Source organism: Drosophila navojoa, chromosome 5 (genome assembly GCF_054131105.1).
Source record: "Drosophila navojoa isolate 15081-1374.11 chromosome 5, UAZ_NAV_1.0, whole genome shotgun sequence".
Lineage (NCBI taxonomy): Eukaryota > Metazoa > Arthropoda > Insecta > Diptera > Drosophilidae > Drosophila > Drosophila navojoa.
The window spans coordinates 23,184,234-23,198,256 of NC_142893.1; the positions used below are offsets into that span (position 1 = coordinate 23,184,234).

The following is a 14,023-nucleotide window of genomic DNA, read 5'->3' on the forward strand; positions in this document are numbered from 1 at the left end:
TTGCTTACGTTAAGTTATCGATGTTAACATTATCAGTTGAGCCAGTGTTAAATGTTTTTGGGGTGCCCACAGTGGGTTGGGTGTTCGCTCAGCTCAGCTGTTTTATGTTGTTCTTTCAAAGTTATCGTGACGTGAGTACGCTCGAGCTTGTCCGCCAGCCGCAAGCGAAAACGTGTTTAATACAACAACAAAATTACACAACGGCACAAAATTTACGAAAAAAAATATATAAAGTGCAACATAGATGTGTTTTTGAAGTTAGCAACAAATGGTGAAACATTGAAAATGCTTTGTTAAACTTTCTACGTCGCAGCCGTGCAAAAATACCAAAAAGGGCACAGAGAAAAAGCCAGCTAGAACGTAAAGGAAAAAAGTGCTGAGCGTAGCTGAATTTGAGAAATAGGCGAACAGATATTTTAATAAGTGTTAATTTGATAACAATATGCATTAGCAACACCAGCAATAATAACAACTGGAGTACCATAAATCATACACATTCCTAAATTGAATGGACTGGCAAATGTAAGAGTGAATCTGTGTAAGGGCGTGTGTGTGTGTGTACGTGTCCGTTTGCGAATGTGTGTGTGTGTGCGCGCGCGGCCTGTAGAGATGCGCGAAAATGTCAATTAATTAACAACAGCAGCAACAAAAATAACAACACAAGCAACAACTACAAACGGAGGTTAAAAGGTGCGAATGAAGCGCAAGAAAAAGAAAAATCAATAGACAGCAGAATGCAAAAATGTGTCGATATTCTTATACAAGTGAAAATCAAAGCGACGACGGCAGCGGCAAAACCTAAATCAAAGCTATTAATAAATAATATCGCTGTCGCTGCTGCTGCTGTTTCTGCTGCTTCTGCTACTGCTGTTCCTGTTGCCTACGCAAATGATGCGTTGCATGTGCGAAATTGCGTAATTTTTGGCATTGAAAAGTTAGTAAGGCCAAAACTCAAAGTTTACGTTTAGAACGAACGCTTAAAGTTCACCACACTCGTTCGCTCGTTCTCACTCCAATAACTCTACCGTGTGTACTCGCGTGTCCCTGTGTGTGTGTTGTAAATTCCGGTCGCGTGCGCTCTCTCTCACTAGATATCTGTGTGTGTGAGAGGCTGTGCATAGGCGGCATGGCAGCCGCAACAGATGGCTCTGCCAAGGCAGCAGCTGCTTCTGCTGCGTCTACGTCGCTGCCATTGACTGCAAATGGCAACGGTAAATCGCCAAAGCTTAAAATCAAGTCTTCAACGCCAAACGCAGCCGCCTCAACAACGGCGTCGACTTCATCCGGTCTGCCGGCTTCGGTGTCGCATTTCTACTACAAGCACGGCTTATTTTTATCCAGTTATCCGACATGCGCCTCCAGCATTGCGCTAATGGCGATTTTGCTGTCTTGGTAAGTTCACTCATATACTCTGTAATGTTAAAAATGTTGTCAAATCACAAACAATATATTATACATATGGGTAGACATATATAACTATTTTTATTTAGAGCTTATTTACAGCACTCGATGCTTGTTGATAATTTTTTGAAATATTTATAGTTAGTGTTTCGATGGAAATTATATTGTTTTAAAAATCTATTTAAAACTTTTTTTTAGCCACGCGCAATTTTTAACGTATGCTCATATATGTTTTATATATCAATAAAAAGGTGATATAGCTCTAAATTTTATTTGTAGACATGACTTCTAGCCGGTTAGAGTTTGTCGATTAATTGTTAGCTTTATTTCATCCCTTACTTTTTCTTAAATACATGTACTTGGTATTTCAGTAAGGGTAATTGCTAAGTAAACTTTGGAAAATCTTCGTTGTCATAGATATTTTAAAAAGGCAAACAAATTTTGCAAGTTGTTTATTAGCGAGAATTGTTTGCCAAACACATGAATGTATGCGTACATGAATACATACATATATATGTATTTAGCACATATGTGTAATTCCCAGTGTCCCACAGGATAAACAACCCCAGTGTTAAAATTGCATGTCTAAATGTCATTTATTTTTTTTATCACATTTTCTTATCAAACAAATGTGATTCAACTTTTAGATATTTCTAAAAACTGAAATTTAAAAGCCTTGAATAGTTGTAAGAGTTTTTAAAGCGTTGAAAAGTATTTCCAAACTTGTATAGGTCGAAAAAGTTGCTATATCTAAAGTTAAAGTTTCTCAGAGATAATACACAAAAGTTTTATATTTTATATTCCAGCAAATATAAAAAGATATGGCAAACGATTTTTATATAAGAAACGAAAAGTGAAATTGCATAAAGAAAGACTATAATATGATATATAAAATATTATAATACACTTAAATTAAGGACAGTTTCTGGAAATTTTCTCATTTTGTTCTAGCAAACTTATGTATTTCCTCAGACTTCCTACTAAAATAATGACAAATGCTGATTGCATTTGCTCGAATTACAGTTAGATTATAATATTCATTATCAGCAAAAATAATTGAACTCATAAATCTCGGGACGGCATGCGTCAATGGAGTTATTCAAAAACATATATATACATATTTATATACAATAATAATAAATAAATTGAATTTGTTGCTGATAAGCCTGAGATGCACAAATACAAATTATATAGTTATTTATTTGCTACATAATTGATTGTAATATCTATATGTATGAATTCATTTATACACTGTTATATAGGGCTTTCAATTGTATCACCTTTTTGTCGTCACATTAAGAATATTCTAACAAGACATTTATTTTTAGAATGAGCAAAACGTTTCAATTATGCATAATACATTCGTCTATATGTTCATAAATTTGTCCGATTTCGCATCGAGCCACGCGCACTTCAGATTTTTATCAATTTGAAATGATGAACAAATAAATAAATAATGTCTAGACCCCAGACTGGCCCCAAAAAGTGCTCAGGTTGCGGCACAGTGTCCAATAGATAATTAAAATTATTGAATAATTCAATAATACATACACACACACTCACGAAAACAGACACTAATACATACACTCACGCACTCTCTGTCTCGCACACACTTCAATTTTTAATGTGTGTGCGACCTACACATGTGGCGCTTGCTCCATTTCATGCACGAATTCGAATATATAGAATTCCAGGCGGTCTCACGGGGCACAGCACGATGAACGTAAAACCGCATAATACTATAATTATTTGTAGAGCACTTCCTGTTCGCTCTGCATAGGCACCCGAATAACTAGAGTATAATTAATACTTCTGTTTCTAGTTAAATTAATAAAAAATATATGCCGTATATACATATATGAACACAATCAATTAAAATAGTTTAAGTGAAGATTATTCAGAAATTTGGTTCAACATTTTTTTTTTAAATCATAAAATTACAAATCACGTACAGTTCCATAACGTCTCATTAAATGCGGGTAGGAATTGTCAATGTAAAAGCTTTACAGTTAAAGTCCGTTATCAAGTTACCTTTAAAGCTAAAATTATGATTTATTTAATAACAATTTGCATCGAGAAAGGTATGTTATAGAAAGGTACATCAGTTATACAACTGACGAAAAATAGCTTACTTATAGTTCAATATATCAACAAATATCAACCTAACATTCAGTCGAGCATGTGGCAGCTTAACATTTTGAGTTAACATGCAGAGATAATGTTGACAACATCAAACACAGATAGCTCTTGTTTCTTATGTAGGATTATTTGGATCCATCAAGCATTGCCTCTCCCTCTCGCGCTTCCTCGTTTCACCTTTAAATGTGAAAGCCTCATCAATTTGCAGTTGCCAAGTAACCGTTGCGCCTGCCTCCGCCTTATCGCTGGTGTAATGCAGCAAGTGCTTTGTGTTTATTTGGTTACTTTGCCTAATCTCTTATCAGTTGGGCCCGGTCGCGCTTCGCCTTTAGCTGTTGTTGGTCTTGAAGTGGCCCGCTAACCTTGAATATATGAAATGCTGAGCATCAAACCGAATTGTTGATAAATCAAATATATATGTATGTATGTGGCCTTTGATGTGTCGGGGAAATCGTTGGGGACACACGCGTTAAATGACAAATTTAACGATCACTGGGAGAAAAAGTTACAACTGTTTGGGTTGATAAAGATAAGGGTGCTTGACGAGGTAATACCCTATACAAATGAGAATTTAAAGGGATATAGTATAATTTATGTTTACAAATTAAAAATAAATAAAAAGGAAAATTGGTAAATATCTATAGATATTTTAATGTTATTTATGCAAAATTTACACTAATATTGGATTTTCCTAACCTATATTTTATAATAATTTAAATATAAATATTATATAAATACATATATAGAAGATAGTAAATAAAATTATATAAACTGATTATAATTTATAAAATAATTTGCATGGCTAGTTTGATCTTCCTTGGGATCTTCCCAACCTATGGAGTATTATTATATAATAATTTAATATAAATAAAAAAACATATATAGTAAATATTAAATAAAATTATATAAAATGATTATAGTTCATAGAATAATTTGATAGATGCTAAGTTTGATTAGTTTTGAATTATTAAAAAAATGAAAAAAAAAAAAAAAAAAATGAATGTATAGTCACAATGCACAATTGCATAAATAATGAAATAATTGAACTTGCAACTATTATAGCTATTCATAGTGCACAATTTACTACGATAGCAATCGTCAGAGCTAAATGTAACACTAGTTACAGGGTATAGAAAACAAAATAGCTGAATTAACAAGATTCGCTTAATAGGCCTATTAAAAGCATCTGGTCTCTGTTCATCATTCTCATTGTTTCTCTCTCTCGCTCTCTCTAGCTATCCACTCATGAACATACCTTTGCCCGGCACAATACCCACCAAGATCGTGTTACCTTACGAGGGACGCTACACCCCGCTCTTTGGCGAAGCGGATGCAGCCGCCCAAAACCAAAGTGGAGCCAGTGCAGCATTCAATGCAAGCAACAGCGGTGGCAACAGTGGCGGGGGAGGGGGAGGCGGAGGCGGCCTGCCCTGGGCGCAGAGCAGCCCGGCCTTCTATGTGCAACAGATAACGCTGCGAGCGAGCGTGTTGCCTTGGGCAGATGAAATGCAGCTGATGGATGCGTTCCGAGCGCCGCTTTCTGAAGTTTTTAAATTGCTCGAAATTGTGCGCAATCATCAGAGCAGCGAGAAGTAAGTAGACACGATATCTGTATTTATACATGTGCATGGATCTATATACATATATGACATTGCCTTTAATTGAATCAAATTCCCTTGCAGTCAGCGCACATTGGAGCAAAACTGTCTGCATGTGGACAATGTGAAGCGCGGTGCCCAGAGCCAATTGGATCAGATCTTCCCTGAATATGGCTGCCTATTGTTATCCCCAGCGAATCTATGGACACAGAATGCCCAGAATTTTACCAGAGATACCAATATACTAAACACCATCTTTCAATATCATGTAAGTGTGTGTGTGTGTGTGAACGAGAGTAAGTGTGTGGCTAATGGATTCCACAATGCTCACAGTAAGTTAGTTAATGGTGTTTGCTCAAACACTCGTAATATTTCATAAAATCTGTACTGCACTTTGACTGTAACACATGTAATTAGCTAAAAGGCCGTTTGTTTAGGTGGCTAAAACCGTTCGCTTTATCAGTTGAAAATTATGGCTAGCTACATACATTTTAAAGCGGAGACCAGCTGTTGATTAGCCGTGACATTGATTCTCCACACAAGCTGCCAAAATTAGCCATAAACGTTTCGGCAATTCAAGTGGGAGTCTTTCTGTATTTAACAGCCCAGGTGCTACCTAAACATGCATGTTAAATGCGAGTTAGCTACTTATAGCCACATTCTATAGCTGTGCTAGTTGTCATGTAGAACTAACAGAGTTTACATACATGTATACTAAATAATATATTCGTTAACATGGCAATCGGGATGGGGCATCATGTAAGCTATTATGCTTAACAGTTTAGGAGATCAAATTATATACCTAGAATCGAAATCGTGATAAGTTAACATACATGTTAAACGTGATCCGAAGATTGATTCTATTATTATATTAACACGAATATATTAATAGAAATCAAACAAATTCCCTTTTACGCGCTATTATTTTTAAAAGCCCGTTTTAGGGTCGTTTGCTAAATGCGTGCAATAATTTCGTATGTGCTAATATTAGTAATGGATGTGTGAAGGTGCTTATGTGTCCGAGTATATTATGCATAATGCTTGCGATTGGGAACGGGGCAAGCCTGTGCTATTCTTTGTTTGTTCCCCTTGATAGTCCAACTACACTGACTTGTTGATTGTGCTAATGAAAACGCACACACAAGCGAGACACACCTGCTGATATGCGTGTGTGCATGAGTGTGTAGATTTGTTTATATGTGTATATAGATACTTATCTATAAACGATTTTGGCTTTATGAGTCACTCAACTTCTGTTTTGGCATTCGGCCGATGGCGCGAAATTCGATTCTACATTGTTATGATTTTATTTGACCAGCTCATGCTGTCAGAGCTCTAGACAACTATGGAAACTTCTTGAGTATATCAAATAATAATACACTTTTGCTAGGTTTCCTGACTGATAAATGAGCTATGAATAAGTTTAATACTAAGGAAGTTTATTGACAAGAGATAAGAATTCAATGAAAATTTATTTACAATTGTATAGATTACAAAAAAATAAAAGCTTTTAGCCAAAATTGTTAGGAATAAAGAAGAAGAATAGTGATAATGAAAATAAAAACAAATAGCGCCAAGGCTTATTTTCAAATCGAAGTAAAAAATTTCAGTGGCGAAAAAGCGTTTAATAAATTAGAAATCTGATTTGCATTTAACGCTTGTCAAGTGGGAAAAGTAGAATTGTGATAGGCTGACGTGTGTAGTTTCTTGTTCTTGTAGATATTAAATTACAAAGAAATCTTAATCTTGCTTGCTTAAATGTTGAATTTATGAATTTATGTAGATTAAATAAGTTCATTTGAAACTAAACGGTTTTTTTTAAATTTATTTGTACATACACTCGAAAAGTTTCGAGATGGTAAGAAAACGAATATGATATAATTATTTTACAGAAATTTTACAAATTAATATAAATTATTTGTTATCTAAAATAAATTAATTGTTATCTAAATAAATGACAGTAAAATTATCTATTATTATGTTATTATTATATAGTGTACAAATTGCAGTCTAATGGAACGAATTTATATATTTTAAAGCGCTTTTATCTTATAAAACATTGAGCTAGTTGATAAAAAACCAGATAAGGCAAATATGTATTTATGATTGTTAAAAAAATCTTTATTTGAACTGTATTAAAAACTTTCCAATGCAAGATCGTAATGCATTTTAATGAAGTCAAATTAATGATCAGCTAGTCATCGATCATTAATTTGTGAATGTAGTTAGATAGATGATACCCCCTAAGAAATTTCTATTACCTCTCTATGTGACTCACATGTCTGGAGTCTCATTACTGAAATAGTTTGCGGCTTCAAAGTACAGCTGTGAGGCAATGCATAGATAAGGAGCTGCCCGGTCGATCAATTATTTAACATTAAATAAACATTATCTATGTCGATCTAATTGAACTTTGTTTTGTTTTTTCTCGTTTTTAGAATTTACAAAAATCAAAGGTTTCTGCGGCCGAAATGTTATTCGGATTGCCCATGCAAGATACGGGCTTCAAGCGTTATCCTTTGCGTGCCCGCTCTCGCATCATACAATACGCCCTCACGCTGATTCTCAATAAGAACGATCCTGAGTACTTGGACACGCTGAAGGAGAAACTATTGCGCTACTATCCACCATTGAACGTGTCCCCAGCTGCAGCAATGTCCCCAGATGAGGAGGGTCCCACCATCACGTACATCTTTTATCCAGGCGAATTCAAAATCTGGGAATTCCTGCCACTGTCCGTGGCATTTGTCTTGGTATTCGTCTACGTCTACTTCTCTGTGCGAAAGATGGATGTGTTTCGATCGCGAGTGTTGCTGGCTCTGTGCAGCGTGTTGACCACATCCGGCAGCCTGGCCATGTCGTTGGGACTGTGCTTCTTCTTTGGGCTCACCATATCGCTGCAGTCCAAGGATATATTTCCATATCTGGTTATATTAGTGGGCCTGGAGAACAGTCTGGTTATAACGAAGAGTGTGGTGTCCATGGATGGCACGTTCGATGTGAAAATCCGCGTAGCCCAAGCTTTGAGCAAGGAGGGCTGGCACATATCGAAGACGCTGCTCACAGAGATCACCATCCTGACCATTGGACTGGCCACCTTTGTGCCGGTCATACAGGAGTTTTGCGTATTTGCGATTGTCGGTTTACTCTCGGACTTCATGCTGCAAATGTTGCTCTTCTCCACCATACTGGCCATGAATATTAAGCGGGCGGAATACACCACGGAGGCCAAACACTTGCCGAAGATGATGCTCAGCTGCACGCTGGGCAATGGACAGGCTGGCGGAGGCTCGTTGGCTCGCCAGGAGTTTCGTTTCTTTGGCGCTGCGCCTCCGCCGCCGTCGCCCATGTTGCCCTTTGTGCCGGGCACCTTCCAACGGTCCCAGTCGCATCCGAAGCTATGTTTCGCGGATGCCGGAGACCGTGCTCAGCTGGTCAATGGACATGCCACCCATGCTGCACAGGAGGCACGCATACCCAAACGCATCAAGATTGTTAATTTCTGGGCACGCACGCGCTTCTTCCAGCGCGCTTTCATGATCTGGATGATCGTGTGGATATGCTCGATCGTCTACAACTCGGGTTGTCTGGAGCAGCTGTTCAGCATGCAGAACAATGGCTCGATGAGCACCGCCTACGAGCTGCAGCGGCACTTGCAAGCGACACGCGGCGCTGTTAGCAGCTTCCTCAAAGGATTTAAGCCAACAGGCGAGCGGTTGGGCAGCACGCCCAGCTATCTGCTGCCGACGACGGAGCAGCCCTTGCACGATGTCAACGAGACGGCGGCGGAGCTGCAGCGCCTGCGCTATCCCAACTTTGAGCTGAACTACTTCCTATCCAACTTTCACTGGTCGACCATTATGAAACAGTACAATGTGTCGCTGAGTGGACAATATGTTGCCCTGCTGCCGACTATACGGCTGACGCATGCCATATCCCCGGAGTTGGCAGCGTTAATGCGCAATCCACAGGAGCAACTGCAGCAGAACTTTCAATGGAAGGCATTGGCTGCTGCCCTGGATCCACTGGACTTCAATGACGATGATGCCAGACGGGAATCACCCACGGTCATGGCTGGAGGCACACCCCTTGTGCCAAAGAGTCCCATGGAGATATTCTTTGCCGTGCTGCTCTGCTGTATTAGCATATTCGTGCTGTGCTACACAATGGTCGTGTTCTATCGCTGCATATGCACGCGCAACTATGCTGAGTGGCGCTCCAGCTGGCACGAGTCGGAGGTGCCCTACAAGGAGACCGAACACATCCTGGAGGGCGTGCCCACACAAATCGCTGGCCACAAACATCGCATCGAGTGTTTGGCCTGTGACGGCAACTACATCATCAGCTGCTGCTTGAAAGGTCAAATTCGGGTCTGGGATGGACGAACTGGTCAGCAGCTGGCCAGCATTGCGCGCAGCGATATGCAGATAGCGCATCCGCGACAGGATGGGCAGACCCTGCTACGCAAGCTGCCCACGTCGCCGGTCTGGTGCCTGGACTATTTTGATAATCTCATTGCCGTCGGCTGTGCCAATGGGCGGGTCGAGCTGTGGGAGGTGCCAGCCGGTGTGCTCAAATGCGCCTATCAAGAAGATGCGAAGCGTAACCAGGGTATTACGCACATCCATTTGAATGGGGATCGTGTGATCGTAGCGCGTCTGAATGGACGTCTGGATTTCTATCGCCTGGAAACATACTACAAAGGCAAACAGATCGATTGGGGCTTTACTTCCGCCTACAGACGCAGTAAGTTTAAAGCCTTTTAAAATATTCCCTATACCAAAACTCAACAAAAAGATAATATTCAAAGCTGTGCCTATTTCAGTTTACATTGTCTGTTAGCGCGCTGTTACCAAACTTTTAAATTACCAAACTGTTAAACTGTTTTAGAGAGAATTGTAAAATTTTAAAAGCTGCTACAAGTTTTTTTCCCGCCTTTATTCTATGTTTCCTTTCTTTACCCTCTATACCATATACAAAGTATTATTTATTTGTTTTTGTTTTTTTTTTTTTTTTTTTTTTTTTTTTTTTTTTTTTTTTTTTTTACGCATCATTTGCGCATCATTTTCTTTATCAGCGTCAATCGTTGAGTGAGAACGTAATACGATTCAAAATATAAATCATACCTTATCTCTCTTTAAAGCACATGTGCGGACTGGCTCTACGGGCAGCATCGGGCTGATGATGCACCAACAGCAGCATCAGCAGGATGCAGCGCAGAAGACCACCAAGGAGGAAATGAAAATTACCTTAGAGGGCGTGCGCTTGGCGCATCAGCAGCCAATTACGTGCATGCAGGTGGTCAACGACATGGTCTTCACCGGCAGTCAGGATCATACACTAAAAGTGAGTTCAATGACTTCAAATAGTTATGTGAGCTTATACGTATTTGATGATTGCAGGTGTATTGTCTCAACAAATCGGATATGGAGTATACCCTACATGGACATTGCGGTCCTGTGACCTGCCTCTTTGTTGATCGCTGGCAGCCCGGCACGGGGGGCTCGGGCTCACAGGATGGCCTGCTATGTGTGTGGGACCTATTCACGGGCGCCTGTATGTATAATATACAGGCTCATGATGGAGCCGTCAGTTGTCTCGCCTGTGCGCCCAGCTATGTGATTTCGCTGGGCACCGATGAGCGGATTTGTGTTTGGGAACGCTTTCAGGGCAATTTGCTGACGACTATTAAAATCTCCAATGCTTATTCGAGCTTGTTGATGCTGACGCCCTCGTTGCTGGTCACCAGCAAGATGGGTAAGCTAATTATAATATAATAAATATATATTGTTCAGTATACTAATTGTTCAATCCTCTTTTAGGGTCTCTCATCGTGTGGGATGTGCGCACGGGTCAGCCGGCGCGTGAGGTTAAGCTAGACTTTGCAAACCTGCAGATGTGTCCAAAGTTTATGATGCTTGCCTGTGACTCCGTGGTCTGTGACTACGGCAACGAGATACGCCTTGTACGCTTTCCCATTGTGGCGGACAAGTGCCACTAAGAAAACTAGAACATGAATACGTGAATTTGAATTTGTAGCTTTTAACACGTCTCAGTTACCAATTGCTCTCTGTTTGATTTAATCTTAAAACAAATTGTTATCTAACTGACGCATTCATTAATTTAATTTATATTATTAAGGGTAATCTTTATCTCTATTTAACAGTGGCGTTGTGTTTATTCCTTGATATCTAGCTAAATAACTAGCATAGCTTTATTTTGTAATGTATGTATGTACAACTATTCTACAAATATCATTGAAGGGAATATATATATATATGTACATGCTATAGATGTATAATCATATATATATATATATTATATTTGCCTAATATTAATATATATAATAATACATAGTGTCTTAAAGCGCCTCAGCATAACAAAAAATGACTAAATATTTAATTAACTATATTTTATATACTACATTAATATATATATTTATTAGACCACACGTACGCTTAAAATTTTCTATGTGAAAGTAAATCTGCAAGAAACCTGCTTCTCAAAAACTTTCAAAAAGGTTTTTTATTTTATATATATAATATATAACAAATGCTCTATTGAAATTGGATTTTATTTCTTTAGCTTCACGAATTTGGACGCAAACTCGTAAATGCCCACCGAGTTCTTATTTTTTTGATCGTACTCGACCCAATCATCTTCAGATAGATCCACGTCTTCAAAGGCTTGGCCATTGTCTGCTGATAGAACCTTCCAGCCGGTTCGAGGAGAAAATTCTACCGGCTCAACGCCGCGACAATCAAAAATTGCAATTGTCTTGAATTTCCCTGCATCATCAGCGGTATAAGGCACTAATAAGGAGAAAGACAGTTAAGTGTACATTTTGTAATTGAATCCTCTGCTTACCATTCGACTTTTCTACGATGTCAATGCTATTCTCCCTTGCGCACATTTTGCATTTCATAAAGAAATTGAAGCCCGCAGTATTGCGCGAATCTTGTTGTGTACGTTCTGACTCCGTAATATCATGCCATTTCTCTGATGTTTCGCCGCAATTGCTGCAGGTTAGTTTAAAGAAATACGCATAATCAGAATGCGTTTCGAGTTTTTCAATATTTTCGAGAGTAGCAGAGATTTGCAATCCAACGCGAACCATTTTGCTAAATAAAAACCGGACACAGAACAGCTGGCAGCTGCTATCACAAGTGCTACCAGACTTATTAGTAGATTTGACAGCTCTGATAACTAGCTGGCAACGCCGTTTTCCACAAAAGAATACACAATTGAAGCGTAAGAAACAAACACAAACAAAAATATAGTTTAAAAGTTAATGGACCTAAATATGAAACCATCATTGGCAGTTGATGAGATGTTCTCAGAGGGAGCCGGTTATATGGACATGGAGGAGGTGAGCTAAATCAATTGTATAGGTAGACAGACAAAAATGTCAACATTTGTGCTTCTTATTTTTGTTTTTATAATCCAGTCGGGCAGTGCCACAGGCATGATGATGGATCATTTGCCAGCACCTACAAACGACAAACACGTGCATGCTGATTTCTACAATGATTTCGATGATCTCTTTGATGATGATGACAACTGGGCCAAAATCCGCCGAACGGTCGATAATGCCAAACAATAGATTTGCATAAAACACATTTAATTAATTCCTTAAGTTTACATTAAAATTATTTCAATATATTTTTAATAATAATGAACATAAATCATTAATTTCGAGCAAATATTTAGATATTAGCTGCATAATCTTAGGTCTTCTTTTTCTGCCTCCGTCATGGGTTCCACCACCTCCAAACAGGCATTGGCAAATTCTACGAAGAGTGGTTCCTGCATGGCAGCTGTCATGGCAAGATTTGCATTATGCGCCACATCGATTTCCTTGAGTAAAGCACATAAATGAGGATTACGTAGCAGCTGTCGCAATGGTTGCGAATGTTCTACTAGTGCAGATATAATGATTATAATGATAATACTGAAACGATATAATATACAAGTTACCTAGTTGCTCCAGAAGATTCCTGGGTACAGTGTCATCTGTGCTAAAAGGTGGATATATTGTGGGCTCCTCTTCCTCATTGTTTTTCGGCTTCTGCGTCGTCTGCCTAGCTGCTGTCCTCTCCGCACATTCTGGCGATTCTTTGTGTGTTTTGTAGCAATTAACTGAACAGCTGTATAGGCAGTTATTAATAGTTAAGCTTTTAAATTCATAAGAATTACTTACTAGGGTGCTAAACATTTGCTGCATTTGTATTTGTTTGTTATACTCGCACAACTAACACATTCCATTTTTATGTTTACAAAACGGAGTAGCGCGTGTAGTTTGTCTTAAGCAGCTGTTTCATTAGCCAGGGCTACACAACTTTGTATTTAATCTGTTAAGGGCTGTAGAATCTGTTTAGGCTTCCGAGGTGCGGTCATTATTCAATAATTTAGTTTCTAGTATCTGGCGGTATGTTCAAATAAAATTTGTTATGAAAATAAAAAAACATAAAATATGCTAATGAAACCACAAATCAAATATATATTTTTAATAGGTATTTTAAGAGGAATAACAATTTAAAAGTGTTTGAGCTGTGCAGCAATTGTATTTCAATATGTGCATATAAATATTATTAATTTACAGTTAATATAATTTACTTATCGATTACCATGAATTATATCTTATTACTGTAAAGAAATTCATGTTATATTATGTTATATTTCCGAAAATTGTATGATACAGTAATTTAACGTGTGCCACTTGTTGTTTGTGTTGTGTGGCAACGCTGCACGGGTTCAAATCTTGGCTAAAGGTAAAGCAAAAATTGACTTTGCCAGCCCGTTGGGAAGTTTTTTGGAACATTTTGCTAAGACTTTTTCATTATTTTTTTTTTACTATTGGTGTCTTGCATGTCAACGCCGAAAGT

The 14,023-nt window shown here is 38.4% G+C and overlaps 4 protein-coding genes across 4 annotated transcripts; 2 read left to right on the forward strand and 2 right to left on the reverse strand.

The window, feature by feature from the left end:
- The first annotated feature begins 113 nt into the window (after window positions 1-113).
- SCAP (SREBP cleavage activating protein) lies at window positions 114-12,270 on the forward strand. The gene is made up of 7 exons (XM_018106484.3): window positions 114-1,392; window positions 4,776-5,132; window positions 5,223-5,406; window positions 7,577-9,884; window positions 10,282-10,484; window positions 10,541-10,895; window positions 10,961-12,270. Exons 1-7 carry the CDS (start codon window positions 1,127-1,129, stop codon window positions 11,137-11,139), a joined length of 3,852 nt encoding a protein of 1,283 aa, XP_017961973.1. The 5' UTR covers window positions 114-1,126; the 3' UTR covers window positions 11,140-12,270.
- On the reverse strand, window positions 11,635-12,280 carry LOC108654893 (UPF0587 protein GA18326). The gene is made up of 2 exons (XM_018106486.3): window positions 12,006-12,280; window positions 11,635-11,950 (listed from the first exon to the last, which is right to left on the reverse strand). The coding sequence occupies exons 1-2, from the start codon at window positions 12,253-12,255 to the stop codon at window positions 11,712-11,714; spliced, it is 489 nt and encodes a 162-aa protein (XP_017961975.1). The 5' UTR covers window positions 12,256-12,280; the 3' UTR covers window positions 11,635-11,711.
- A 57-nt stretch (window positions 12,281-12,337) lies between these two features.
- Window positions 12,338-12,830, forward strand: LOC108654895 (COP9 signalosome complex subunit 9 homolog). Its single transcript, XM_018106488.3, has 2 exons — window positions 12,338-12,507; window positions 12,586-12,830. Exons 1-2 carry the CDS (start codon window positions 12,430-12,432, stop codon window positions 12,739-12,741), a joined length of 234 nt encoding a protein of 77 aa, XP_017961977.1. The 5' UTR covers window positions 12,338-12,429; the 3' UTR covers window positions 12,742-12,830.
- On the reverse strand, window positions 12,776-13,491 carry LOC108654894 (zinc finger HIT domain-containing protein 3). The gene is made up of 3 exons (XM_018106487.3): window positions 13,339-13,491; window positions 13,116-13,285; window positions 12,776-13,054 (listed from the first exon to the last, which is right to left on the reverse strand). The coding sequence occupies exons 1-3, from the start codon at window positions 13,401-13,403 to the stop codon at window positions 12,852-12,854; spliced, it is 438 nt and encodes a 145-aa protein (XP_017961976.1). The 5' UTR covers window positions 13,404-13,491; the 3' UTR covers window positions 12,776-12,851.
- Between the last annotated feature and the right edge of the window lie 532 nt (window positions 13,492-14,023).

What these genes read in the sequence shown, in the direction of transcription:
- SCAP (XM_018106484.3), top strand. Translation starts at nt 1,127, where the DNA reads ATGGCAGCCGCAACAGATGGCTCTGCCAAGGCAGCAGCTGCTTCTGCT. An exon ending in ACACCATCTTTCAATATCAT is followed by an intron (nt 5,407 to 7,576) that starts GTAAGTGTGTGT and finishes TCTCGTTTTTAG; the next exon opens with AATTTACAAAAATCAAAGGT. An exon ending in GTCAGGATCATACACTAAAA is followed by an intron (nt 10,485 to 10,540) that starts GTGAGTTCAATG and finishes TGATGATTGCAG; the next exon opens with GTGTATTGTCTCAACAAATC.
- LOC108654893 (XM_018106486.3), bottom strand. Translation starts at nt 12,255, where the DNA reads ATGGTTCGCGTTGGATTGCAAATCTCTGCTACTCTCGAAAATATTGAA. An exon ending in CATCGTAGAAAAGTCGAATG is followed by an intron (nt 11,951 to 12,005) that starts GTAAGCAGAGGA and finishes TCTCCTTATTAG; the next exon opens with TGCCTTATACCGCTGATGAT.
- LOC108654895 (XM_018106488.3), top strand. Translation starts at nt 12,430, where the DNA reads ATGGACCTAAATATGAAACCATCATTGGCAGTTGATGAGATGTTCTCA. An exon ending in GTTATATGGACATGGAGGAG is followed by an intron (nt 12,508 to 12,585) that starts GTGAGCTAAATC and finishes TTTATAATCCAG; the next exon opens with TCGGGCAGTGCCACAGGCAT.
- LOC108654894 (XM_018106487.3), bottom strand. Translation starts at nt 13,403, where the DNA reads ATGGAATGTGTTAGTTGTGCGAGTATAACAAACAAATACAAATGCAGC. An exon ending in AGCAAATGTTTAGCACCCTA is followed by an intron (nt 13,286 to 13,338) that starts GTAAGTAATTCT and finishes CTGCCTATACAG; the next exon opens with CTGTTCAGTTAATTGCTACA. An exon ending in GAATCTTCTGGAGCAACTAG is followed by an intron (nt 13,055 to 13,115) that starts GTAACTTGTATA and finishes CTGCACTAGTAG; the next exon opens with AACATTCGCAACCATTGCGA.